Genomic DNA, 27,587 nt, shown 5'->3' on the forward strand with positions numbered 1-27,587 from the left:
TTAGTGAGCAAACAGACAGAGTGTGTTAAGGCACAGGAGAATCACAACTCAGCACTTCTATCTTTATTAAGCAACACAATCGGCTCAAAGTCTCTTTCACACGAAGCAACAAGCCTTTGCTGTCATTTGGAGAAAAACAACTTTCTCTGGTGAGAGATCAAAACGGCAAGCACACACCGACTCGCAGGTTTGTTACAGAGCAACAGCTGGAGCGCAGACGGCAGAGGTGAGTGAGAAACGCCACACTCGAGTCGTCTCAGTCCTGAGGGTTGCTGGTTAGGCACCGGGCAGGCAGGGCATTGCGTGCTGGTCGTGTTGTGATTGGCTAACGGGAGCGGTGGGGGGGAGGGGTCTACCTGCTTACACCTTTCTTCCTGGTTGCCCTCGGTGGACAGTAAGGCTGCGGTACTGGACCTGCCCGCTAGTTCCTCGCTCACCCAGCTATGAAGGGTCTGGGGCACAGTGGCAAGGCAGAAGGGGGCGTTACAGCATGACACAGGTCGGCCACCTTCATATGTGGCGATACGGTGCCTAACTTATAGAGCAGCTGGCCACAGACCACCACAGTGAGGCCCACTCCTCCCAGTAACTCATGGGAACAGTCTGAACTGAGGATTAAAGTCACTATTCTATCCTGGCACTTTGTTTTCAGCCTCCTGGACGTCAGACACTGATTAGAAACTAGGTGAGGATTATACTTGGAAGAACAGTGAAGGAAAAACAAACACAGGAGAAACATATAGTGTGCGTCAGACAAGGGAATATGTGCCATGAGCCGAGACCGTCACCAAGAGGGCCACCTGGTATAGAAACTCCTAAAGGACTAATAATAATAATAATAATGTAATTCAAAGTGTGGGCGTAGACCACATGTTGTGGAGTTAATGCTCAGATAGATTTGAAAGCACAGCTACATTCTTTGGAAGGCTAAACAAATTAAATCAATTACATTAAAGCAGTTAGTTTTGCTATAAGTTTGCTCACCTACTTGTTAAGACAGCTAGAAATTTAGTTTGCTAACTGGTGCTGAGCAGAAATCAAGATGGATGTAGTCTGTCCACTTTTCATTAAACTGGAAGCACTGGTTTTCTCATGTGTTACATTTAAGACATTCCATCATGCACCTATCATGTCCTGTATCACACCTTGTTTGAGCTAAAACTGATTTTCTAATAGTCATCCTAAATAACTTTGAAGAAATAGAATTAGTCAAGAGGATATTTCATGTTTAAGAGTTTGAAGTTATCAGATTTGATCCTACCTTCCTAACGTCAGAGCTCTTGGGCTCAGTCGTCCAGGTGATGATGCGAGACACCGCCAGGCGCGTCTCGCTGGAGTTGACAAAGTCCGTCGGGTCCATGTGTCGACCCAGGGACTCGATGTACTTCAGAATGGCCACTTTGACCTGAAGAGTCAACCGACAGCTGCATTAATCACATCTTCCACCCGTCAGTATCGGCTTTTCCTCCATAAAGAATCAAGAGTTTCCTGTTTTGAATTCACCTTGAGGTTTGGCGTCTGAGTCTGATCCACGATGAACCTCATCAGGATGTTGAACTGTTGGTCGAACGGGAAAGACTCCCTGACACACAGACACAGGTTACCTTTATTTATTGATATTTAATTCATACTTTATACTTAGATAAACTTCTTGTTTTTTACTGAAGCCCCAGCTGCTGAAAGGATAAAGTCCACTGACTCCTGACTGAGCAGCTTATGTCATGTGTCCTTCAAACTGAACTCACTAAATAAAACACACACACTCTCTCCCCAAATTACCAAGTGACTCACAAGTTAGTTACTGAAGATTTCATCCCACACTAACAGACTGAATCAGCTACTTTCCAACAGAAAGCAAACTGGCTCCACATTCCCCTGGAAAACGCACACAACAGCCAGTTATCTGAGCTCCACTCGGTTCAGACCTTGTGATGTCCAGGGCCTTCTGGACTTTGGCCTGGACGGAGCCGAGCAGGTCTGCCCCCATTTTCTTCAGCAGCTGAGTGAGCAGGACAAACAGCCAGTCCTGCAGGTCCTCCCTGTGCACCGTGACGAAGTCCACCAGCGTCTCCAGAAACATGCTGAACACCTGTGAACGGGCGCACACCAGGACATTAGATTAAAAAGATCCTTTTAGGTCGGATTTAGTTTTTTTTGAGTTACTAAAATGCACACTTACTCTCTGTTGTTAAATCCACAGCAAGGCAGACCATGCAACAGAAGACACTCCATTAGTACAACAGAACAAAGCATGATTAGTCTTTGTGTGAGTTAGTGAAACGTGTCTTCTGTACCTTGCTATGTGGATCTGCAAACATCCTTGTGAAGATCTCACAAAGTCTCTTCAGCTCCACTCGACTGTCGTGAACAGAAATAATCAAACCAGTAATCAGGACAGTTCCCTTAACGATTAATAAACATTAAAGTAATAATTCAATCAATGGTAAAGATTCAGATGGTTGAGTCTGGCATTCTGACAGTGTATTCTTTATGGGAGAGGGGAAGTGATTATAAAAACAGCAACAACATTTCCTATCAGAGATACGACATCATAACATCCTCAGATAAAGAGTCACAAAGGTCACGTTTCCATTCCGGCCTCAGGAGCTCGGCCCCACCTCAGTATTCTTTGGCTCTTGAGCAGGTTCTGCAGACCCATCAGTCCCTCCTTCCTCTCGGACCAGTTGGAGCTGGCGCAGTGGTTCAGGACCTCTGCCACGTCCTCTGTCTGGCGCAGGTAATGAGGTATTCCTCCGTTTCGAGACCCGTAGGAGCGCTCGGAGCAGGCGCTGGACGCGTCACTGTTGGCGTCATCATCAGAGTACATCCCCGGGGACTCGTACCTCCGCCTCAGTGGCTTCCTCTGCGAGAGAGAGAGAGAGCACAACATCAAGGAGATGTAAGACACACAACGTGATGTGTACTTGTTACACTAGCTCCGCAGGGGAAGTGCTTAGACAAATGAACTGAGCCACAAGGTAAGAACCTCTGATTCCAGGTCACCAGTTGCATCAAGCAGCCATGCAGTTCTCTATACTGATGTAAAGGTTACACACACACACACACACACTGATGGTGTTTCTTTAAAGAACAACAATGGCAAGTCAGCAGTGCAAAAAGTTAGCAAGGGACTTGACGTGACTTCAAATGCAGTGCAGAGGGACACGCTTCAAGTTTTAGAGCATTTTTCATCACACACACTTGAAATAAGCGTGTGTATGAATCATGAACCAAAACAATGACGATCAACACATTCATGACAATGTTCTATAGATGAAGACATCTGAGATGTGATGGCAAGTTTAAGGTAAAGCTGAATTAAAGAAAAATAGATGAACAAATAAATTAAAGCATGGGGTGGAGGGGTCTCATGTACAAAGCTGCATTCTTAATTGATCTTAATTAGTGCATGTTGGCATGAATAATACAAACAGTATGTAAAAGGACCAACTACCTTATTCCTGGAGTCTCCTAATAGCTGGAAGGGTAACAAACAACCAGGAGGGGGAGAGGAGAGAGGGAAGGTTTAAAGGAGCAACACAGACCACAGTTCTACAGGGTAAACAAAACACCACTTTACATAGTTATACTTCATCTGTGTGACTTTATAGTTCAGATTCTCTCAGGAGCATGCAGATATTGTAGAATGTATTTCTTAGACTTCAGGACTCATGAATCTCTCAAAAAAGAATTAACTGAGAAACAAATGAAGTCCGATTTCCACCTGAAACTTACCAGAGCATCGGCAACGGCTGCCTCCACCTCAGTGCCGGTGTTCAGGACCCTCATGGCGTTCACTGATGCAGAGATTCTCGCTTGATGAATCAAACCGTAACGGTCTAACCAGGAAGTAAAGAGGAAAAGTAGGACAGTGAGTGAATGAAGTTAAGCTTCACCGTAACCTACCGGAATAGACCAAACAGAAAAGATTGCTGTTCATACACCACTTACAGAGAGAGTGTCTTGGATATAAAGTGAAACACTGTGAATGAATGAACTGAAACTTTCACCAGATGGAAATATTTTGAAGAAGCCGACCACCAGAAGCAAAATAAACCAACATGGGACAAAAGGAAAATCAAAGGATGACAGAACCCGATGGCAGTAGATATAAAAACAGACATAACACAACGATAGAGCTTTTTTCAACTACAGACAAAGTGCACTGTGCCAAATGAGACACAACCGAGAAACCAACAAACAACGTGACAACTAATAAAGATAAACTGAGTCAGCAAACCACAAAAACAATATCTACAAAAATATGAAATAAGCTACGTCTACGGTACTGAAAATATGAAACGGTGATGAAGGGACGAGCGGATGAGAACTAAATGAAATGTGTTCACATATAACGAATGGACGGCAAATTAAGTCAATGAATGATGGATGCTGCCGTCTTTCAACCACAGAGACATGCGTGTGCAGTAGGCATTGTTGCCTCTGAGATAAATGCAATTTTGGGGGGAACCCGGGGGGGGGGGGGGGGGACTTGGAGGTCTGATCATGCAGGTCACCTGACTGGCCGTGGGGGTCGGATGTGGAGAGAGCGCTGGTTGAACGGGATTGACGTCGGGAAGCTGCAGGGGACAGGAGAGGCGGGCAACACCCGGACCAGGGGTTAGTGAAACACACACAGACACACACACAGACACACACACAAGAGGTTGAGCAGCTACGTCTAATGTAAGAGGCCATTTTCACACTCTTTGGAAACGTCACACATCACTGTCCTTTAGGTTCTTATTCCAATATGGTGTTGGGGGGGGGGGGGGGGGGGGGGTTACATCATACACACTCACAAGATAGGAAATAGGTTTGGCTCCAGAACACTGACATACCTCTCCACCCTTATTATATAAATATGAATTGATGATGAATCTATGAGTTATGGCATCACCTCTCAGAGAGACAAGAACTACAGCAGCAACTACTGGACTGCTCATGATAGTTTTCTGTTTCTGTTGCTTCAGCTTCTTCCTCAATGTTTAATGACGGCTCTCACACCTAAACCACAACAAGTCCATTTAAGGAAAACTTCAAAAACATAAAAACCACTGAAACAGTCCGACAAAGAGAAGAGGAACTTAGTAACTTGAGGTTTCATTGTAATTTAAGGAATCTTAGAAACAGGAAGTCAACAGAATTCAGAGAAGAAAACAAGTTGAGTTGTCCCTAAACCCAGTTAGTTCATGCACGGAGAGATACAGGCAGAGGTCAGAGGTCAGAGGTCATACATCACATGGAACAGCAACAACAGAGAGCGGATCAAGTGGAAGGTCTCTGTGCTGGTAACGATGGTCTGGCTGGGACCGTGAGAGCTAAACCAGAGCGGCCAGTAGCTCGGCGGTACTCACCCATAGGGCCGAAGCCCCGAGCAGGGCTGGTGTCGCGGCTGCTCTCACGACTGGTGTCGCGACTACAACCTTGACTCATGCTGGGACGGGGAATGCGGCTCCGGGCTAGCGTGCGGTAGGGAAGAGCAGCAGGAAGAAGAGCTTTACCACACAGGCTGGCTGTCAGGACAACAAGTTAGGTGGTAATGTCAGTGGGCAGTCATGGGAAAAACATGTGGTGTGAGTCAAGAGAGAGAGAGAGGGTAGAGTTTGTGACCATTACATTGATTCTCTGGACATTACATCCAATTATATTAAAGTGGATTAACAAAATATGTGACTTTACTTTTCTAGAATCCCTGTCAATGATGGTGCTTAAATAGTTAATAAGGTCATTAGCACCAAAATGTGACCACAGATATGTGCCCAGGAAATGTCATGATCGTTTTTCAACAAGTTTAAGAGACAATACAATATGTTGGGGATCCTGAAGAGCAAAAACAAATGTCCACCCACACATTGTAGGTGGGGGGGGATGTACAGTTAATCAGTTGACTGAGGGATAATGAAGAATAAATGAAAGGAGGAAGGAGAGAGAAGTAGAAGAGTAGAACAGAAGAAGCAGTGGCTGTGCAGTGAGTTGGTGAAGAGGCATTCTGCTAGTTACAGGTTAGATCATCCGGAACACGGGTCAAAGATTAGACACATGAAAAAGGATTATTGGGTTTGGAACTTGAAAAAATACAAGAGTTGCAAAGAGAGATTCATCGAGTTGTTGATGAGATTAAAAACAACAACAACAAACCTGCGATTCATTAGAAAAACATTCAACATTGCTTTTTGGTCCTTGAAGCAGAAAGGTTCCAGTCTGTCTGGTTTTCTAAATCAATGCTCACATCTACAGAGCTAGTTAACGTTAAGCAGCAAAACAGTTTAACCTGAATGGAAACATCCAGGATACAGCAGGAGAATCACTGTCTTCTCTCTCATCCTCTGTTTCAATTCTGGTTCATGGTTTTTGACATGAGTTGAATAGAATAAGACAACAGCCAATAAGAGTGTGTGCTTATCATCAGAGTAAAGAAAACTCTGAGTGTTTGAAAGAGAAACCAGAAGTTTCTCTCTTTATCTGCGAGTTAAGATAAGGGAAGTCCAGTTTCACTTGTTCTTTACATAATTCTTCATCTGCTTATCAGTGTTCATGGAATGTAAACATGTTCAACCTGTGTGGTCAGTGACGTGCAGCAGGTGACGGCTCAGTGTCAATCTCTTGATCCAGCCACAGGTCGGCTCATTTGTACGACTTGATAAAGAGACTGAATCTTCTTTCCTTCTTCGCCCATGTGTTGGAAAATGTTTCACTTGTGTTTTTTTAAGTAAGATGGAAAAATTAGTGTCGTGGGCATTTATTTGTGAATATGTACGTGTGTTTATTGGAGGAAATACACTGATCATAGACCAGAAAGCTCCACTGCAGGCAATTGTGATATGTTACCATATTTTCATGACTAGAGTCTCACTAAATTAATTCATTAATTATTCCTTCGGGTGGGTGATGGGTGGATAAGTCAAGAATATGTGTGGATTAGGAGGATGTCAGAGCCGATCTAAGGAGCTCTCTGTAAAATCAGTAGATTCATTTTAACAGATCAAGATCTAATACGGTCGTATCGCACCCCCCCCTACCCGCTGAACCAAAACACAGAAAGAAGGAGGGTGAGTCGTGAGTCCCGGTCTTACCCAGACCCAGTCGGCTGGGACTCGTCTCTCGGCTGCAGCCCTGGCTTCGAGGGATCCTGGTGCGCTTGTCAGCCGGCGTGGTGGAGGCGGACACCGTGGCTCGAGGGATCCGGCCATAGCTGCCGTGGCCGAGCAGCTTGCCCGGGGAGCTGGAGCGACTGCCAGCTGTTTGGAGAGGGGAAGAGAAACAAGCAGAATAAAGTTCATCATGAGAGGCTGATGTGAAGCAAGAGGAGTGGTCCAAGCTTTATATATAACCTTTATCAAAACTGGACTCTATTTAGACGAATTTCAAAAAGCCTGCGGCAACAGAATAAATATATTAAAGAAGGAAATCTGACATAAAATCTATTCATAGCACATTCTTATACTTTTATTAAGCATGAACCTACATCATGTAATTCATAGATTTAGTTAAGTTTGTGGGTAAAACAATATTTGCGAGAAAACACAGAATTGATAGAAAATTAAATGAGTTTTTTGGATGAACAAACACAGATGTTACATCTTAGACACACACATCTACACAACTTGGCTGAGAGGGGGGGAGACATTTACTGTGGCACCAGTCCTCAGTGGTAATACACACAAAAAAAACACAAAAAATCTGTCCATCCCAAACAGTTGGGGACAGTAATCACAGACAAAAAATGGAAGTTTACCAAAAGGCTGCATGCTGCTAATATACACGGTGAAGCAAACATTCAAATCTAAAAAACACTGGTAACCAGTGCTAAACTGGGACAGTGCTGAGGGATGAGGTGACTGGGTGGTGATTGGATGAAGCTGAGGCCTTACCACTGATGGGATTGGCTGATCTGGATCCTGGGTGATGGAAGCAATAGGCGGGACAAGGTGGAGATTGAGAACGGTCAAAATGAGGCAGAGGGGGGTTATGGTTATTGAATTTACCCAGCATGCCCTCTGGACAGCTGCGAGTATGTCAGGTGTGCACCGATCGCTCCAATCAAAACCAGACATACTGTATACTCGCATGCGTGGAGGTACTCATGCATAAGATACACAAGATATCTGAGTTATTAGAAGTTTTGTTGTTCTGACGAACACACACAAAAGACACAGGGAGACATTCAGTATGATCTGAACGCCAACGCAGACAAAGATCATACCTTCACATGAGGGTAGGACTACAAAATGTGCTTATTGTGGGACATATTTGCCTGCGGTGAGACAAATGTGTGTAGGGTGTGTGTGACTGTGTGTGTGTACATACGCTGGGACTGGGAGACCACTTTGGCTCGACTTCGCCCCCTGCTGTCCACCAATGAAGTATTGGCTCCACCCGCGCTGCCGGAGCTTTGTCTCCTGGTCCGAACACGACCTGGAGGAAAAAGGAAAGAGAATAGAGGGGGGGGGGGACAGGAAGGGGTTAAATCGATCAGAAGCAGGTAACAGAAATCACCCCAACCCTGGACAGAGATGCTGCAGAAGGAAAAACGTCTTGGGAGACAGAATGATGAAGACCTGGACAGGGGGACAGAACCCGTCTGAAAACACAAAGGGGATCACACCACAGTGAAAGATTGAGGCTGGGTTTGCATGTCAGCACCTGGTCATGCTGGTGCTGGAGACGACTAAGAGACAAGGAAAAACAATAGTTCAGGGACTTTTGTGTTCGAGGAAGCTGGTTATCATCTGATGCAAAATGATTTCCTCTGTTAAGAAGTGAGCCGGCTTCATAGGATTAGAAACTCAAGAGTTAAACCTGAAGTTTCCTTGATAACCTCCGATCCTGCAGCGTAGGTCAGGCCCCAGTTCTTTCTGCTCAGTCTCTTATTTCCTCTGGTTGAAACAGTGGAATCTTGTGATTTTTAATTGTGGATGATTTCAAATTTCAAGCCACATCCCAGATACTAGAACCTCCTTGTACCAGCTGCAGCGACCCTGAGGTTACGCTGCATAACAAGGGCTGTCAAACGCTCGGATCAGATTCTCAACACGATGTTAATTTACAGTGTGAGACCTTGAAGTGTGTTAACTGGAATGACTCAGGTTCTGAGAGAGAGAGAGAGAGAAATCCCAAAAGACAGAAACAGCCTCCTCTAGAATCTAAACACAACCCTGTAGAGAGAACAGTGTAACACAAACGCTGCGTCAGTAACAGAAGTGATGGACACATTTGTTAGGGGGTTACAGTCACACGATAGATTCCATGCAGAGAGTCCATGCAGAGACTGATGACCAGTTAGGGAGGTGGTGGAGGAGAGGAGGACGGGGGGATAAGAAGAAGAAGAGGAGAAGACACAGATGAAGAGGAAAAGATGTAGCCCGTGACACTCGACACAGAGACACACGTCTTACCATCACTTTTACCAGGAGTGCCATCTTTTGGGTATTTAAGAAAGGCAGTGCAGCAGCGAGTGGAAGGAGAGGTATAGAGGCAGACGTTAGTAGCAACAGAAGCAGGAGTGAGTGGGTGAACAAGAGGCCTCCTCTTCATCAGTAAAGGTCAAACCCACAGAGACTCATTAAGAAAAGAGGAAGGGAGCGTTGCACGAGAAGAAGATGACAGTAATTTAATAAATAAGGGACAGGGAACCGGCTTAGACACCCCCCAATAGCTTAAATGATTGAGCAAACATCCTTAGAAACGCTTCCTCAGCCTCATCGCATCAATTTGTCAGGAGTGTCAGCTCAGGATTGAAACAGTTCCTGCTGACGGAGCAGTCTAATGACCACCAGGCCTCGTTAATAATCCCAGTCAGGTCCTTAAAAGCCAGTGACCACAAGCCGAGATGGTGTGCTACTTCATCATGAGGGAACATTGTTGACTAACGTTTGATCAAATCTGATCAGTGGTGGTTTCCAAACTTTGATCGTGTGAGAATTATCAATTAGAAATTAGCAGATTTTACCAACGATTGTTCCAAACGATAAACTAAATAAATAGATTTAAATAATATCATGAAAACACAAAATATTTCATCAGTCTTCGTCTGACTTTCTTTGATTCTTAATTTAATTACATGTTTTAAGATAGTGGCTCATTCCTGATTTAATCTCCCCTGAGATGCAGCATAGAAGAGTTTATTCTCAGGGTTTCTATGTTTTCTAAAGCAAGTCAAGGTTTCAACACTGCAGCTTCATTAATTCACAGGCTCTCTCCTACATATATACTTGCATTGATTTGCATTCACAGTTACACATGTGCAGTTCTCTCTACACAACGCACTGAGGTTGTTAAGCGGACCACTGTTCCTCTGATTTCAGGAGATGAGTGACGGGTTACCTAATGAGGCGTAGGACCCCGGAGGGAGGGCGGCTGCAGAGCTGAATGCTGAGGAGGCAGCGGGCACGGTGGACAAGCGGGACTTGGAGCTGGAGGCTGCGTTCACATCGATGTCGCTGCGTGAGCGCTGGAGGGAACCCGGTGTGGTGGACGCCCTGGAGGGAACCAGCTTATCTGGACCAACAGAGATCAGACGCAGAGAGTCAATAGACGTGGCTTGTTTTGATGATCACATGACTAAACAACTAAACTTTAGACTTTCACCATTCCATTGCACTTCTCAGTAACTTCATATATCTTGTCACTTCTGAATGAAACCACAGAGCGATAGAAAGTTAAAGTGAGAGTGACTCACTCCTTGTCATGCTCCCTCCGATGACGCTCTTCACAGACAAAGGTCGGCTGAAAGACAAGAGGAACAACGAGGCACTTTTTAGACTTTGTGCATCACCAGTGAGAATCTGAATACAGTGTATAATGTATATAATGTATTTTATTTATGACAAAGAACAATTAATATGGCACTTTTGATTTGAAAAAGATGATTAAGTTCAAATTAAACTGATAAATGGCCCATGTGCAGTATCTGTACAGTGAAATGTGTAGAATTAGATCTGTTCTAGTCATTAGAATCCGATTGGAAAGCTTCCTGTGGAAAGAACAAAGATGAGCTCATAACCATAACCACAAGCACCTCCCAGCACACACATAAAAACACACACACACACAAACAACAACACCTGCAGTCCTGGTGGATGGAGAATCAGGTCATTAACCAACAAACTCAACAGGGAGTCTATAAACTGATAGCAGTCATTGGTGTGTGTGTGGTTGTGTGTGTCAGTCCCCACACTACCTCTATAAAATCTGCCTAATTGCTGATAGTAAAATCGGCCTTATTGTTGATTTTACTATCAACAATAAGGCAGATGCGTATAGGTTTTCCTTCCATCACTTCTAATGGCTTTGTGAAAGCAGCTAAAGATGATGATTCAGGAGACACGACACAGAGCAGGTGAGCAGGAGCTGGAAACTCAGGCCTGAAGATAACAGGAGAGAGAAGATGGAACAGAGGGAGCCGGGATGGAGGAAACAACCTCATGATTCTTACTTCAGACTCTCCTGGGAGGAGGACGAGGACCGGTCGGACTGAGGCAGAGACACAATGCTGTCCGAGCTCTTCAGGTGAGACTGGAGGGCCTTCTGATAGGGCGACTCCAGCGCCTGGAACAGATGCTCCGCCTCCCGGCTGTAGTGACCGTGGAAGCCCCAGTAGCACCTATGGACGAGGACAAGAAGAAGCATAAGATGATTTTATTTACAGTTTAACCAATGTAAAAAGTGGTGAATACTTTCCATAAAAACAAGGACACAGGGATGTCCAGGGACAAAATGTTGACACTTACTTTCTAGCAATGGATCTGGCCTCAGAGTCGGCATCGTGAATTCCTTTCTTGATTGTCTCCGTCAGAACTGCCACGTGTCTGGGGTAGTAAGGAAACATGGTGATCAGGTCCCAGTCACAATCAAATCATGAAACCATAAACCTGTAAGAGCATAAAACTAATGTTGTCTTCTCCTGTGTCTTCCCGTTTAATCCCCCCCGGTGGTCCACGGGGAATGTGAACCGCCCACAGGACGTCTCATCTCCTTTTTAAAGTCTCAGCTGCCTGACGCTCCCGCAGGACTCATCAATTTAATGGGCGTCATCAAGGACCCACCCAGCTAGCATTCACCAAACTCAAATGTCATCGTGCGAGAGGACGGGGAGAGGAAGCGTCTCCAGCTTCTACACAACAAGGACACACACACCACACACACTACATAAACACTTCCAATGAGTTTCAGCTCACCTCTCCAGGGTGTTGGTGTGCCACTCTTGTAACATGAGGTCTAAGAACTCAAAGCAGCGTCTGGAGAGGAGACAGTTAAAAGGTAAAACATCTTTTCAAGTTGTTAAAAGCTGCACAACGAAAAACTTTACTTTTAATAAAAGGTATGTACTAAATGGGATTTTCCGATAAAGCAACAGAAACCGAGCTTCACATAAACTACAATTAACTTTTCACAGATATCACTTCTTCATCTCTTTGACAGTTTAAACCATAATCTGTGTGATTTGAGGTAAGATAGAAAAGATATACAATCATGCAACCGTTTTCCTTTTGACAGAAAAAGATAAAATAATTTTAATTTAGCACCATTACTGTGTTCTTACCGTCTTACTGCCACTGATTTGGAGAGGCAGTTACTGGTTATGATGGGAATGAGACGTGGGTAGTGTGTGTTCTGGAGATAAAAGATATTTTTATTCCAGTTTATTCCATAAAGTCCACAAAAAAGTTGTATTATCTTTTGTTTACAGATATTTCAATATTCAGACATGGAATTTGGTGTTTAAAATCTAAAGTTAAAATCTAAATTTCCAGATGACCGGAGCCACCCTCCTCTATAAAAGGTCTTACCCTGAGGATGAGGCGGATGGTGACCACCCCGGACGTGGCCATGACTTTGGCGCTGTTGGGAACCAGGTTCAGCAGCGTGGGCATGATGCTCTCGGCTCCGTGGTCAAACTTGTTTCCCAGAAGTGATGACAAATGTCTGACAGAGGAAAGACATGAGGAGTGGAACAGAGAGGAGGAACACAGCGTTAGAGATCCAACGTGAGCTATATATATATATACACAGTACATATAACAAAATATATATATATATATATCTGATAAAAAATATCTGGCTTGAGGGGCATATGCGATGGTAACGTTACGAGAGATGATGGGATCTGAGTCGCTCTCGACCATTCATCACACTCCTGCTCCGTCAGAGCATCTCCACTCTGTTCCACCTCATCACGGTTTGTATTAGAATTTAGATGACAGATGTTTTGGGCACTGATAGTTTCATATTTTCCAGCAGGGCTTGTTTTCATTAGCTCAACTATGTGGTGAGAAAACACTTTAACGAGCCATTTTCCTGGTTCAGTATCATCAGTTACAGATTACTGCTAATAGCACTGCTGTCAATCAAAGGCGTTGACTGACTCTGATGATGATGATCTTCTTATTAGGTTCCTGAGCTTTCACTGTATTAACCTGAGTATTAAGGCCTTTTTTTAAATGTATAATTCAGTGGGATGTTAATATTGTTACTGTGTTTCAATTCAATGAAAACACAGGGGAACAAAATATTTAAAAATCATGACCCTGATCATCTTGACCATAATTTAGGATAATAATTAACTTTGGAACACGTGAGTAAGTGTGAATGAAGCAGGTCTGAACTTCATCCTTACTTTACAACTAAGGACGATGTCTGAAACTGTGAATAGTGAAAACTGCACATCTCTAGATAAGCATCATTATTATCTTACCCCAGCGTGATGCAGGCCTCGCGGACCACCTGAGAGCGCAGGTCTTTAGCTGACATCTTCAGAGGAGCCTCCAGGAGACGCAGCTGCTGACAGAACCCCTCGTATTCAATGGCTCCGGCGAATATGAGCGAACGCACTTTCTTCAGCTGGAGGGGAAGGAGATCATAGCATCAAATATCATATCTACACTTGTATTGATGTAAATGTGTAAGTATAAAGTTGGTGCCCAGGGCTCACCGCCACCACTCGGTGCTCCCAGTCGTGTTTGTCATCGTTCAGCACTTCTCTGATCTTGCCCAGCTGGTCCTCGAACTCTCTGTTAGAGTAGATCTGGACACAGAGGGAAAGATATATTATATATGATTCACATAGCTAATATTTCAGATTCTGACATCTTCCCCATTGATTTAAATTGTCATAAAAAACTAAAATGTATTCTTCCTTTCCAGTGATTGTTGAAACAACACAATGACGATGTTAACACACTGAAGCAAAGTGCAGCTTAGGCTCATGGGAACATCGTTAGTTTCTAGGTGAGGAGTTGATTGGAAAAGTAATCGGAGGAGAGGACACTCGATGAGCAGTTACGGGATCAAAGAAGTCAAACGGATGAATCACTACGGGGACGTGACCACACTTCACGACAATCCATCCAAAGCTAATGGAGACACTTCCCTCAGAACCACAATAATGACGTCACAGTGGTTCAACAGGAAAAAACATCAATATTGTCCATCAAGAAAACAAACTCAATTAAAAGGTCTGGGATCACCAAAACCATTCTGGTTTATCATCTGGGCCCAATGAATATCAATATTCACCAAATGTTGTAGCCTATCTATCAAATGGGAGTCGATGTAGTTCAATAAAAATAAAACATGTCAACTTCACGGTGGCACAAGATGAAACACTGTCCTCTGGGGACCATGAATACAGGTAGAAATGTTACGACAAAGCTTCAACCTCATACACAAGTTGCTGAGTCATGCTAGCTGCACTGTTGAACCTTAAAACTACGATAACACTTCAACAGTATTTTTTAACAGAGCTCAATGTACCTGAACAGTTGGAACGTCTGTGAAGGCTTTGATGAAATCCTCTTCATCTACTGCACCAGCTGCTGCTTCTTTATCTTAGAGAACAATGGCAAAAGTATTTTAACTGAGATTCAAAAGTACTTCAAAATGTTTAATAAGAAATATTCACACCAGCATTAAAAAGGCACAGCTCTCTATCTGAAGACAAAATAATAGTTAAACATTTTTACAATAATGTTGAAACAGTAATGTGCATTATACATTCACAAAGCAGTTTATTAGGAACCCCTGTACACCTGCTTATTATTACACACTTATACAGATCAGGAGCTTCAGTTAATGTTTACATCAAACACCAGATGATAAAGAAAACATTGATCTAAGTGGTTTTTAGGTGTGGTGTGATTGTTGGTGTCCGATGGGCTGATTGGAGTATTTCTGAAACTGCTGATCTCACACATCTCTTACAAGTTAGAACTCAGAATGGAGCCAAAAACTAACAACATCCCGTGTGCAGCACGATGGGATGGGAGTGGTCAGAGGTCGATGGTCAGACATGTTGGCATCAGAACGTAAAATATATTGGATTTTGTGACCACATCACATCGTGTTCCACTCCTGTGAGCCAATGTCAGAAATGTGAGGCTGCAGTAAAATAAGAGATTGGCAGCAGCTGAAAAAATCCACTGAAACCATGTGATGCAGTCATGTCAGCATGGAGCAGGATCTCAGAAGACATGAGGAAGATTTAGGCCTTTGCCAGTGTTAGTATGGTGTTCCTAATAAAGTGCTCACTGAGTGTATATCACAGCTAGCTGCCCCTTACTTGTGGGCTTAGAAGAGGTGGCTGAGCTGGGTCTTCTCACAGAGCTCACTACAGTCCTCCTGCCACTGGGGGGTGCTTTGGAGGAGGCGGAGGAGGAGGACCGGCCTCCGTCCACAGAGTCCTCATCCTCGAAGTTCTTATCTGCAACAACAGAAGTAGGAACACAAATTACAATGTCATCGTTAATTCAAAACAAAGAAATATGCCCTTCAGGACAATGTTGAATGTTTTTCACATGGCGGCAGGAGAGGATCAATAAATCATTCAGAGACACGGCGCTTCCCTCAGAGATTAGTGAGGTCAGTATTTCGTCCTACAGTGAAATACATCATCATCGTCCGTTTATTAATCTTCTGACAGAATGAACCGAGTCACCGCTGCATCCTGTGACCCCCCCCAGGGGCGGGTGCAGCACGGTCAATCTGTGTCTATGTATCCACCCAAACATCCATCCATCCATCTGACTCTAATCTGGCTTGACGGTCATGCAAAGATACATGCCCACTGTCCCCTGCCCGGCGGGGGGGGGGGACACTCTTCACACAGAGGATTAGCTAGGGCTGAGGTGCTGGGTGGCTGCAACCAGATGAGACACGGTGACAACTAGACTGTTTCTTAAATCACCTCAGGGGACATTTTGACCTTTTAACAGCACTGAATTAAAAACAACTTAACAGAAAGACCTTCTTCTAACAGACAGACGTTGTTTATGAATGAAAACAACCCGCTCCAACCACACATATAGAGAAAACTGTGGCTCTAAATCACATCACTAAAAATACGGATCCCTTAATGTCCCTACAGCCAAGATTATCACAATGACACTGCATCTATGACCAGCAGACATAGAACACATCCGAGGAAGAGAGAGGGAGGAAAGGCAACAGGTGGAGATAGAGGCTGAGAGGTGGAGGGAGGGGGGGAAGCACAAGATGAACAGGCAGAAAAAAGACGAGAGAGAAAGAGGGAGCAACACAGCACGGGGGGGAGAGATAAAGAAGGAATCGTTCTTACGAGCGCAGAGCTTCTTGCACACCAGCTTCCTCAGCATGTCTCCACTGCCCCCTCTAACACGCTCTCTGTATTTCAACAGACATCTCTGTCCACAGGGAGGGTGTGTGTGTGTGTGTGTGTGTGTGTGTGTGAGTGTGTGTGTGTGTGTGTGTGAGTGTGTGTGAGTGTGTGAGTGTGTGAGTGTGTGAGTGTGTCGCTCTGAATGAGCCTCTCTACCTCGACTCAGACCATGAGCCAGAATAACCACCCCCTTCCTCCCTGAGTTCAGCTATCAGTGCATGAGTGTGTGTGTGTGTGTGTGTGTGTGTGTGTCGATTCTTTGATGGCGATGGTGTCACATGGCATCACGATGCGGTTGGTGTGTGGTGACCGGTTAAAGAGGGAGGGGTCAATTGTTATGAGCTCAGCTTCTTTCAGCTTAGAACAGTAACCTCAGCGATGACAATAGAGTATAACTGTGTATTAAAGCAGTATTAGTACTGCAGCTCAAAACAACATCAAAGACTAAAAGATCAGAGCGACAGTATATCTAGTATTTTGTGTGTTTTTTCAAAACATTTTATTTATATCAACGTCAAAGCTCGGTTACAAACCACTACAGAAAACCGGTCTGACTGAATAAGTGGCTGAACAACTGACTGACACAAAACTACTGTCGTCACTTCCTCAGGGGGGGTTAAAAGCTCCGATGGTGTGATGCCGGGAATAAAATGATGCCAACAAACTACGAACCAATAACAGCGAGAGGCTCATCAAAACCCAATAGGCACAGTGCTGGGTGTGGTCTACACTGACTAAATCTGACTTCAATCAATAAACACTGTTCAGCCATCTCCACCTCCTGCTGCCGGTTGATTGGTCAGCGGAGACAGAAATTGATGATGTCACGTAACGAACACAAAGGGTTTCCTCCAGACCCTTCATGCAAGGACCGAGCAGTACACCAGACCAGAGAGTGCAGCCTTTGATGGCTTTGTAAATTGCCCCCGTCACTATCATCACAATAATAACTTACTGCAGGTGTATTAGTGACCAATTAATCAAGTTTGTGTGTCAGCTTTCAACTCAACACTCAGAGGAGCGGTGCCTTGACCCATTTAGTGAAGTATTGATCACAGCCGTCACCGTGGCTGTTTCCACCAATGTGCAGATAAATGTCAGGGTAATTTATCCACATGTCAGGGGAGCAATTAGAGCTGCATACATCACACAATGAACAATGCAGGTGCACACAAACACACAATGAGACACATAAACATACAAACAATCCTCTAAGGGTGAAACAGGATCCAATGCATTGCCTCAATATTCTTGGACAGTGACTTGACATCAAAGGTGTACTGCCTCCTATGTCCACTAGGTGTCAGGATACACTGAACTGGACAACACACACAACAACACATTTAAGTGTTGTGTTCATAAAGTTGCTGACGCTGCCTTGGCATCAGCAGAGTCACCAGTAATCTGTCTCTGAACCGCTGATTTACATAAAAGAGGATTTTCTCTTCACTCCCTCGACTCTTTAGTAAAAGAATAAAAGCCCATAGGCACGAGGGATTAAGGGGAAGTTCTTAAACTGGGGGAGTCAACTAATACTACACACTGTACCGAAGGGAATACCGCATTTATCTCCCATTTCTATTCAGTCCCGACCATCTGTCCTACTTTCTGGATCTCCCCAGAGCTCAGGGGGAACTGATGGGTTTTCCACGAGGCCGACAGAGGCGGTGGTTTTAGCCGGCACCCTGTGGTGTTATGTAAGAGACACATGATGGGGATCTGCGTTATGTCACAACAGAGATGTCTTGTTTCGCCGGCTGCAGGCAGACAATTCACCTTCTGGCTCCAGGAATGGATGAATGGAATTAAATATTGACTAACAAGTGAGTTGTTTTTAAATCCCTGACAGCTCCTGCCTCGACCTGTCGTATGTCTACAAGGGAAGTGAGCTCTCTTGACATCCAGGCAGCGGAGTTTGAAGAAACTCTGACAGTGAGAAGAAAGAACATGTTGACAAATTCCAACAAGCACTGATCTGAGGTGTTAAAGCTCATTAAAATGCATAAAGAAGCATCAGCTTGGCTATAAAAAAAATGAAAAGTGAAAGGCAACAACAGATTTTACAGGGAAGAGCTGAAAGCCCCAGAAGAGCAGTTGGACTGCTGAGATATGAACGATAATGCAGTTAGTTCCACAGTTACATGATTGCCTTCTGAAATTAAACTGGGTGCAAACCATAGACTGTCTATAAAGATGGAACCTGCAGATCCACCTCCTCATGTTTCAATCCATTTGTATATCATCAAATAACTAAAGGAGACCAAACTTATCAGAGAAATTAACTGTATGAACACATTGTGATAAAAATGACTTTAATTTTGTCCTTTTAAGGGAATTTTTATTCAAGAAAATAACATGTTGGGTCCATGTCCAATCCACTAACATTGAGAAGACACATATTTTTTTAGCAATAATGCAGCCAGCCACCAGGGGACACTAAGACACCATCTTAATATTTAAGCTATGACGTTAACCAACTTTTAACAGTCACAGTAAAATCATTATCAATCAATTAAATATGAATTTTCTTTCTTTCACTTGATAGAAATGACTTAGACGTTAACTGAGAATCAACCTAATTGACTGAAGGTTTCTGGATGAAAGCCTCATTAAACGTTTTGTTGGTTTTATCCGCAGACATGATTATGAAATACTTTCCCACCAACAGTCTTTTCATCATCAGCGGGTCAAAGGTCAACGTTTCAGAGTTTAAAGAGAGAAGGAGAAATAACGATTCATTATGAGAGCGATGGAATCACAGAACAAAGACAGAGAAGAGACACATTGTCGTCTGGGCAGCTCCGAGCACAATGACCCGACTGTCCCACTCACACTTTATCAAGGAATAAACAGTCGGTTTGAACAGTTTCCCTTTGTGTGATCTTCAGGATTTAATCAGTTTGGAGTAGAGTAATGAATAAATAATAAGAAATAAGTGAATAAGCCAAGTTAGTGCTTAATACGAGAGGGTTTGCATCAATATAGAAAGAACTGTGTGGGAGATATAACCTTGAATATATAGTGCCAACATTTAGATTTTAGATTTTTGTCTTTATTAAACCCCAGTAAGACAATGCTTACCTTTTTTCTATTGTAATAAACCTATTTCATAAAGATTTCAATCCAATCAACAGCAGCAAGATAGCATAAGTGTTGCTCCATTTGTTGTTGTATTGTCTTCTGCATTACTGCCAACTGGTGGAACAGCTTGTTGTTGCACTTTGTTCTTCATGCGTCTTTTGCATAATCTCCCCTGGGCTCAGTGCAATACAGGAAAACAATACTTGGCATGAACCTTTCACTTCCTGGGACTAAAAGTTCCTGGTACTTGAAATGTGGCTCACGGTAAACACTTCAAGTTCCTGGCTTCCAGCACAAATCAAATTATATTTTATATTTATCATCATAGCACTCAAATAATTCTCACGCTGTGTATTTTGATGACACTCTGTCTTTCCATCACTGGCACCTTATTTCAAACATTATCGTCTGGAAGCAGGATAATGAGTTTTTCTGGTTAGACTCAAAAGCCTGGATTTGTGCCGGTGTTGCCTCTGAGCGCCACATTTGGCTTTTTCCATTTCATCAGGACTCTGAACATTAAGTCAATGAGCTCATGAGAGAGAGGGGGGGGCACAGAGGCTGGTGTGTTTACAAACAAATTACTTTTTATTAAAAGGACGACATGACAGCTCCCTAAAGTGAAGCCCAAACATCTGGATCGCCCCCTGGTGGCTGGCAGCAAAAATCTGTGGTGTCTTACATCTCTGTTAACATCATAGTACCAACTTGTACAGATATTCAGTGGTAGATGGTTGCTGTAGATAAGCCTGGCCTTGGTCCTGGCAGTGGGACCAGTGTTACACCAGTCTCTTATTATTCCCATCAAGGTTTCCCTTCTACCACCGAGTCACGTGGGCAGAGGGCTTCTTGCCCATTTCCCTTGGCAGAGCTCATTAGAAGGACAATCACATCATTCAGAGCGTTGGCCACAGTTTACTCTCATGTTGCCTCCCTCCTTGTTGCACGTTACACCCCCCCCCCCCACCACCACCACCACCCACCCCCAAACTAATGAGAATCTGCATTACCTGATCATCAAAACTATCTCAGTGAAACATTAGACTGAACAATTCTCTATAGGTTCATCAAAACTAGATCTCTACCCCTAAATACTAGATACAATTCTGTGTTAATGTGTTCATACATTGATAAATGATGAGGGAAAGTGCAGAGTATCTGCGTGAGCCTTCTATCCCCAGTGTAAACGCACACAAGATGTAAATATATAATGTTTCCTATACTTTAGCCGGAGCCTCCTCCACAGCTTCACATGCACACGCACACACCCACACACAATCCATATGAAAAACGTTAAGCTCTTTGCAAAGCTGTGAATTCACTGCATTTGTGTGTGTGTGTGTGTGTGTGTGATGATCAAAGGGCTTCCTCAGAATAAGAATCCTTTCTTCAGCCTTCATCCCTCCTGCTCACGAGTATTAACCATTTCCTAAAGTGCGACACATAAAACTGCGCACACAGGCAGACACACACACGGGTCTCAAGCACACGTCCAAAATCCACGAGACTAATAAAATACACTTTCGAACTCTGTTGTTGTTGGATCACGATGAACAACAACATCGACCGGTGGAAAATACTTTGAGGTAAACAAAACATTTTGAATGTCATCTTTAAATGTGGAAATAAAATGGAGAACAGAACTTTAAAGTGATTAGTGAGTGATTTTGGACACAGCCACATTATCTAGTGTTTATGTAACAGCTGACACAAGAAGTGAGGACACTGAAGCCACACAAACACAAACACACACACATAACAAAAGGCTCTCTGTGATTGTGTTGGAGAATTTAACCATTGGGTAGTGGTCCCATAGTTACAGCAGTACAGCCCTATATTGAGTTGTAATACGTGGCTTCTGGCCCACGTCTCCTCTCAGTGGTTACAGATAATGCCTCAGTTTGTGGCTTCAGTTTGCATTACACACTGATGTGGTATAAATGGGTCTTTACACAACCAGACTCTGATGCTTCCAGTGTACAGAAAAAGAAGTCGGCTGCATTGATCAGAGCTCTGTTATGAAAGAGAAGGAATAAATCAGGGAAACTGTCAAAGTGCTGATGAGATAAAACAAAGACATTAGAAAGTATGATTAGAATAATGATTATATCAGTTTCTTCTTTATCACCGGTTGTTTATTTAATTTTGGCAAATGAACTTTGTTGAAAGTAAATAAAACAATATACAACATACTTAAACCTACTGGGGTTGTGCAGATATATGATCTCATTTGTGATCAGAGCGATTATAGATGTATTAAATTATGATTAGTATTCGTAGCAGAAACATCACATTAAAATTATTTGGCCGACTAGTTTCTCATGAGCATCTCTGACAGCTATGCAGCTCTCATCAGCCTGGACAGCACTGGACCAGGATGCTGGGAGGCTTCAGGCAGGATGTCACTGGAGGTGCTGAGAGGAACTGAAGGTGAGACACGACGGAGATAACGAGAAGCTGAAATGTCAAACTCCCATGCTGCACTAGAAGGAACGCTGCTGATGCTGCTGATGCTGCGCAGCACAGTCACCATTCATCTGAGAGCTCACTTTGAAGCAATGTGGTCTCCTGAGATAAATAACATAAGGAAGTGAAGGAGGTGCTTTCTTCTTCATCAGCATCCAGGACAGAAATGATTACATAAGAGAGGAAACTGGTTTCTTCTCCTCATGGAATCAAACACTCTGCCTCCGCTCCGCATGCAGCGACATGGATAATCTAAAGTACATTCTAATCTGCACGATGCATGAGGGACCTGATCTCAGTGAGGTAAGAAACATTTCATTTGCAGTCTTACCTTCTCCAGCTGTCATGGTGCAAAGCTTCCCTCAGCACTGAATCCAGAGAGGAATGACGCTACACGGCTGAAAGCTCAGCTCTCCCTCCCTCTCTCCCTCTCCCTCTCTCTCTCTAGTGTCTGTCCTAGTTCATCTCTCGCCCACTGTTTACCTCTTCGTGTTGCTAGAGAAATGGCGACTTTGTTTTGCTCTGTACCCCCCCCCCCCCCCTCTCTCTACCCCTACCGCTAACTCTTGCACTCCCTCACTCCCCTCTTTGAAACAACCCCCCTCTTTTCCTGCATTCCTCTCCCCAGTAGATCTGGAGATAGATGTCCACGTACATTTGGCCAAGCGGTGAAAGGTTCAACAGTCACTCCTGACCTTGACACATGTCCTCAACCTCCCCTGTGACACAGTTTGAAGTGAACTGCAGGTTGCACCTAACACACTTCCGGATCATAAATTATCATAGTTTTTTAAAGTTTTTCTCAACGTTAAAATATCTGTAAGGTTGCAGCACATAATCCTCCTTTTCTTTGCCAGTGCTCTGTTTATTTTTTGGAGTCTGTCAAGGTTAGGTGAAGGCCTGTATGTGTGTGACAGCACCACTCGTTCCCCCGTCCACATCCACACCCCACATTCTCCTCCCCGGCTCCCGAGGCAAAGGGATTTAAAATGAGCCATCATCTGAGGACTCAGACTCAATTTCAGTGCAGCCGTGAAAGAGCGACGTCAAAGCCAAGCAGCTCATTGTGATGAATATGAAGCTCGACCATCTAATAACTGCCACAGCTACTCATGTTCTCTTTCCTCATAGTTTCCAAATCCACTTTCTGCAACTGTGTAAGCAACACAATCAAAACAAGCAGAGATGAATGGGAGGGACTTCTTAAAAAAAGGTCTCTTATTCTGCGATATTGTAATTTCTTCAATAGTCAGTATCATAAAGATAATTCTGCATTATTGCCCCAGTGAAAATGTCCCCAAATATTATATCTTGCAAAGTTAAAGAAAGTGATAGAAAAAAATCCTCCATCCACACCAGACTTTACTGGCTTCCTTCTTGGCCCATGTCCCGTCATTCTGACAAATTCTGCTGACAAACAAACAAACCAGCGGACAGGGGAGGAAAAACCTGAACTCCTTGGTGGAGGTTAACTATCAGCTCATCCAGCTGCTATGTCACACGCTGCCTCTCACTGCTGTGTGGGACTGGCACAGTTAATTAAATCGTCTCCTCATGAGATGGTAGATAGGAGGTGATGTCGCCCTGTGGACTGTTCCCTCAGCTCTGTAGATGAACAGAGTCAGCAGGAAGGGGGGGCACACAGGAGCAGATATCTGCCTTTCTACTGCAGCTTCTCTATGTTGTTCTCTCTACTTTCATAAATCTCTACAGTTCGGACAGATGCTTTTCAAAGTCTGTTTGGGTCTTTGGCTCTAATACAGAACCGTCTGTAGTGAAAACTTCCACACTAGGTCCCGTCTGGACTGCAACACACACACACACACACACACACACACACACACACACACACACACACACACACACACACACACACACACACACACACACACACACACACACACACACACACACACACACACACACACACACACACACACACACACACACACACACACACACACACACACACACACACACACACACACACACAGCAATTCACTCACTCAAGATGGAAAACACAATCTGGAGCTGACAGACTGTCTTTGACAGAACGACAAAGGGTGAAACAGGTAAACGTCAGCAACAACAAAGAAGTAGCTAGAGAGTTTCTCCCTGTGCCACGAGACGACAACTATGTCTCCTATTGAGCTCCTCAATCCACAATAACAGTAAGAAGGAAAACAACAGACACAATGACATGAGCAATGACAGGATAACCACTCTGCAGTGGATTTAAAAGCAACTTTTCTCCACATTTTGGACCATTTCTGAATACTGTGGATCTATTTTGTTCATGAGGGACCCCAGAAGATCCCTGAGGCAGACGATCAGAAGCCAAGAGAAGCCAGAGCTGCGAAATAATGACACTCACAGGGAGTTACTCACCTGAGCCAGAAGATGAGATCATGTTCCCGGATCTTTGGACTTCATCGAATTTGCTGAAGATTACATTCAACCTGTAAAGGAAAAAAGAGACAACGTGAAATAAAAAGTCATCCGTCACTTCAGAGGTGGGACGCTCTGTCTCTGCTCCGTGCAGCTGGGACCAAAATAGACAGAAGCCAAAACTGCCAGAGAGAGGACTAACTGGCACAATGGGCCAGGGAGAGAGAGAGAGCGAGAGAGAGAGAGTGAGAGAGAGAGAGAGAGAGAGAGAGAGAGAGAGAGAGAGAGAGAGAGTGATGGTGAAATGAAGGGACATATGGTCTCAGAGTAATTACTCCACATTTGGTAGAATATCCTATTAAAAAAAAAACTGCTCGTCCAAATCTAGGCTATGAAATTCTAGCACTCGTCTGGAGGCTGATTCAAGAATAAAGTAATTTCTGCAGTCTGATGTGAATATGAAATAAAGACTGAAACCTGCAGGAGGTTCAACACAACAACACAAATTTGCTTGGCAACGTTCTTTTTGATAAAAACCTGCAGTTCCACAATCAACCATACGAGCTGCATTCAAAGAGATAAACCCTGGTTATTAAATAATAATAATAATAATGCTTAAAATAAACTGGAAAACATGGAAAGTGAATCTGAAATTTTTACACCCGATTTGACCTTTGACCCTCTGAGATGAAAACTGAGGTGATGACATCAACAAATTCATTATATCTTTTCAAAACATACAGATTCTAACTTACAAAACAAATTTAAAAGATTAAAAAAAATGGACCTGTGTGATTTTTATGACTCAGTATTTTTATCCAAATACACATGTTAAGAAAATCACAATAAGATCTTGAAAGGAGTCGACTTCACAGGCTGAGCTCAGCTTGAGACAGAGAACAAAGGGAAAGGGTGGTCTTTCTAAGCTGTATTACTTTATACAGCCACCAGAGGGAGAACTATGTGTAGAATGCTGTTGCCTCTGTCTGACCATGGGGGGGGATCTTCCTCTCTCCCCTGTGCATCCCTGTTACTCGTATACAGATGTTTGTGTGGTTGTGCATCCTCCTGTTGTCGTACCGTGACTGCGGCAGGCCCTTTTTGCTGAGATCCATCCTCACCCTCTCGCCCACGTGTCTGTAGATCGTCACCAAGGAGCTCATGGCTCCATCACGTACCTGAGGACAGGAACAATATTCATAACTTAAATACATCACATTCAAACCAATCATTACATATTCATCATACACCTCTTACTGCATTTAAACAAACTACTCTGAGGTCTTTCAATCCTAAGAAGGAAATATATTTCAAAGTTTGTACAGAGAAAACAAAGTTGGACATACCTGACTGTTGGGGTCCCCCAAGAGATTACATATGTGGGGAACAATTTTACTGAGGGTCAGGCTTTGAGCTCCATATCTGGAAGAGAGAGATTCATATTTATATATATATATATATATTCAGTGACATCAGACAGTTTATTCCATATTTCATATTCAGTGGCCTCACTGAACTCCAGACCTAAACACGTCAGTTTGAAGATGCTTCCCACTCTAAGATGGAAGATATACTCTCCTTCTCCTCTGTTTTCAGCCCTTCACTTTTTAATTAATATCCTTTTTGTGACTTGAATCAACAACTACCTCCAAGCGGTGACCTTCACACTGAAAATGAAGATGTTTGACAAAGATTGGAATCAACGTGTCTCACGTGTTCAGTGTGGAGATGAGGCAAAGGCACAATCCTTCTCTGGTCCTGTTGTTCTTGTGTTTGAAGCCTCCCAGCATTCTGTCCCAGACGTACTGAAACAACAACACACATCACAAAGTCAAAGGCTGGAGGAGACTAGATCTGAGGCTCTGATAACAACACACTCACAAACGGTTTTATCTATAACACAATTACTAGAAAGACAGTAACCTATACAAAAGAATACATATCAATTACAAGTTCATTTAGTTTTGCTGCAAAGGATATATATCAGAAGCTCACATAAAATGATATCATTAAGTGATATGTTATTATCTATATCGGCAGTGATGTGTGTTGTGTGTGTCGGTACCTGTGGGGTGGCAGCTTGCTCCATGATCTTCAGCAGCACTGTTTGGTCCTGGTCTCTCACTTGGTCTCTGGCATCTCCCAGACGATCAATGAGGCTGGGCAGGACTGAGAGAGAGAGAGAGAGACGTTAGCAAACAAAAAAATAAGTCTCTTGAAATTAAAAGAGGATGAGAAACACGAGAATGGAACTGAAATCTGGAGCAAACATGAAGTTACGACAAATTCCTTTTGATGCAGTTGAAGACGCTGCCTTAGAAGAATGGAATCAACTCATATTAAAACAGAACTGTTCTGATTCTTTGTTTCAAGACTCTCGGAGTATAAGGGACATAAAGGAACTTGTATTAAGGTGATAATAATTGGAGGTTGGATAAATATAAAGGCCTCATGAGGATAAGAGAATAACATGAAGTAGCAGTGATGTTAATACAACACACACGTAACACAAATTAAGAAAGACTAAAGCATCTTACCTGTTCCCACCTGGGCCTTGAACCGCTCCTGTAACCTCGTCACTAAGGCAGATAACAGGTCCAAGCCGAGCAGAGCCACCTAGTGGACACACAATACACAATACATGTAAGTAAGTCATATGAAGATAACATTAATTCAAATTCCACTCTTAATAATTATTGGATCAAGTTTAAAATCAAAGAAATTATAGTTGCACTTGAAGGTGCATTCTAATCTCAAAGGACTATGGGTAATATTAATGTTTTTTAAGCTTCTGTTGTTAATGAGTGGCATTTGCCATCTATAACCTTTACACAATCCATTATAACCTCATGACTGTTCACCCTCTGTCCACCAGTATATAAGCAGTATCTATCTTTAACATGGTCAGTGAAGGTCAAGGGAGAATAGCTGACACCATAACAACACTCACACCACCACGACTTCCAGTTCAAGGAGCAATTTATGGAAACTCAGAAAACGTTAGTGAGAATGAAGCACT

The 27,587-nt window shown here is 43.4% G+C and overlaps 1 protein-coding gene across 1 annotated transcript in view; it reads right to left on the reverse strand.

The window, feature by feature from the left end:
• Positions 1–27,587, reverse strand: part of clasp1a (cytoplasmic linker associated protein 1a) — a 56,107-nt gene that overhangs the window by 9,104 nt on the left and 19,416 nt on the right. The window contains exons 3-32 of the mRNA XM_062402061.1: positions 27,106–27,184; positions 26,634–26,737; positions 26,282–26,373; positions 25,915–25,990; positions 25,649–25,746; positions 24,569–24,639; positions 15,560–15,700; positions 14,755–14,828; positions 13,934–14,026; positions 13,697–13,842; positions 12,792–12,927; positions 12,545–12,615; positions 12,180–12,239; positions 11,733–11,810; positions 11,438–11,605; positions 10,682–10,728; positions 10,327–10,500; positions 8,311–8,418; positions 7,875–7,901; positions 7,077–7,241; positions 5,358–5,462; positions 4,518–4,580; positions 3,736–3,839; positions 3,455–3,478; positions 2,619–2,863; positions 2,295–2,358; positions 2,180–2,182; positions 1,926–2,089; positions 1,504–1,582; positions 1,262–1,405 (exon numbers count right to left, since the gene is read on the reverse strand). Coding sequence (XP_062258045.1) covers positions 1,262–1,405; positions 1,504–1,582; positions 1,926–2,089; positions 2,180–2,182; positions 2,295–2,358; positions 2,619–2,863; positions 3,455–3,478; positions 3,736–3,839; positions 4,518–4,580; positions 5,358–5,462; positions 7,077–7,241; positions 7,875–7,901; positions 8,311–8,418; positions 10,327–10,500; positions 10,682–10,728; positions 11,438–11,605; positions 11,733–11,810; positions 12,180–12,239; positions 12,545–12,615; positions 12,792–12,927; positions 13,697–13,842; positions 13,934–14,026; positions 14,755–14,828; positions 15,560–15,700; positions 24,569–24,639; positions 25,649–25,746; positions 25,915–25,990; positions 26,282–26,373; positions 26,634–26,737; positions 27,106–27,184 — 3,003 coding nt within the window. The remainder of the gene's footprint in view (positions 1–1,261; positions 1,406–1,503; positions 1,583–1,925; positions 2,090–2,179; positions 2,183–2,294; positions 2,359–2,618; positions 2,864–3,454; positions 3,479–3,735; positions 3,840–4,517; positions 4,581–5,357; positions 5,463–7,076; positions 7,242–7,874; positions 7,902–8,310; positions 8,419–10,326; positions 10,501–10,681; positions 10,729–11,437; positions 11,606–11,732; positions 11,811–12,179; positions 12,240–12,544; positions 12,616–12,791; positions 12,928–13,696; positions 13,843–13,933; positions 14,027–14,754; positions 14,829–15,559; positions 15,701–24,568; positions 24,640–25,648; positions 25,747–25,914; positions 25,991–26,281; positions 26,374–26,633; positions 26,738–27,105; positions 27,185–27,587) is intronic.

The sequence above is a fragment of the Platichthys flesus genome, chromosome 13 (genome assembly GCF_949316205.1).
Source record: "Platichthys flesus chromosome 13, fPlaFle2.1, whole genome shotgun sequence".
NCBI classification, from domain to species: Eukaryota; Metazoa; Chordata; class Actinopteri; order Pleuronectiformes; family Pleuronectidae; genus Platichthys; species Platichthys flesus.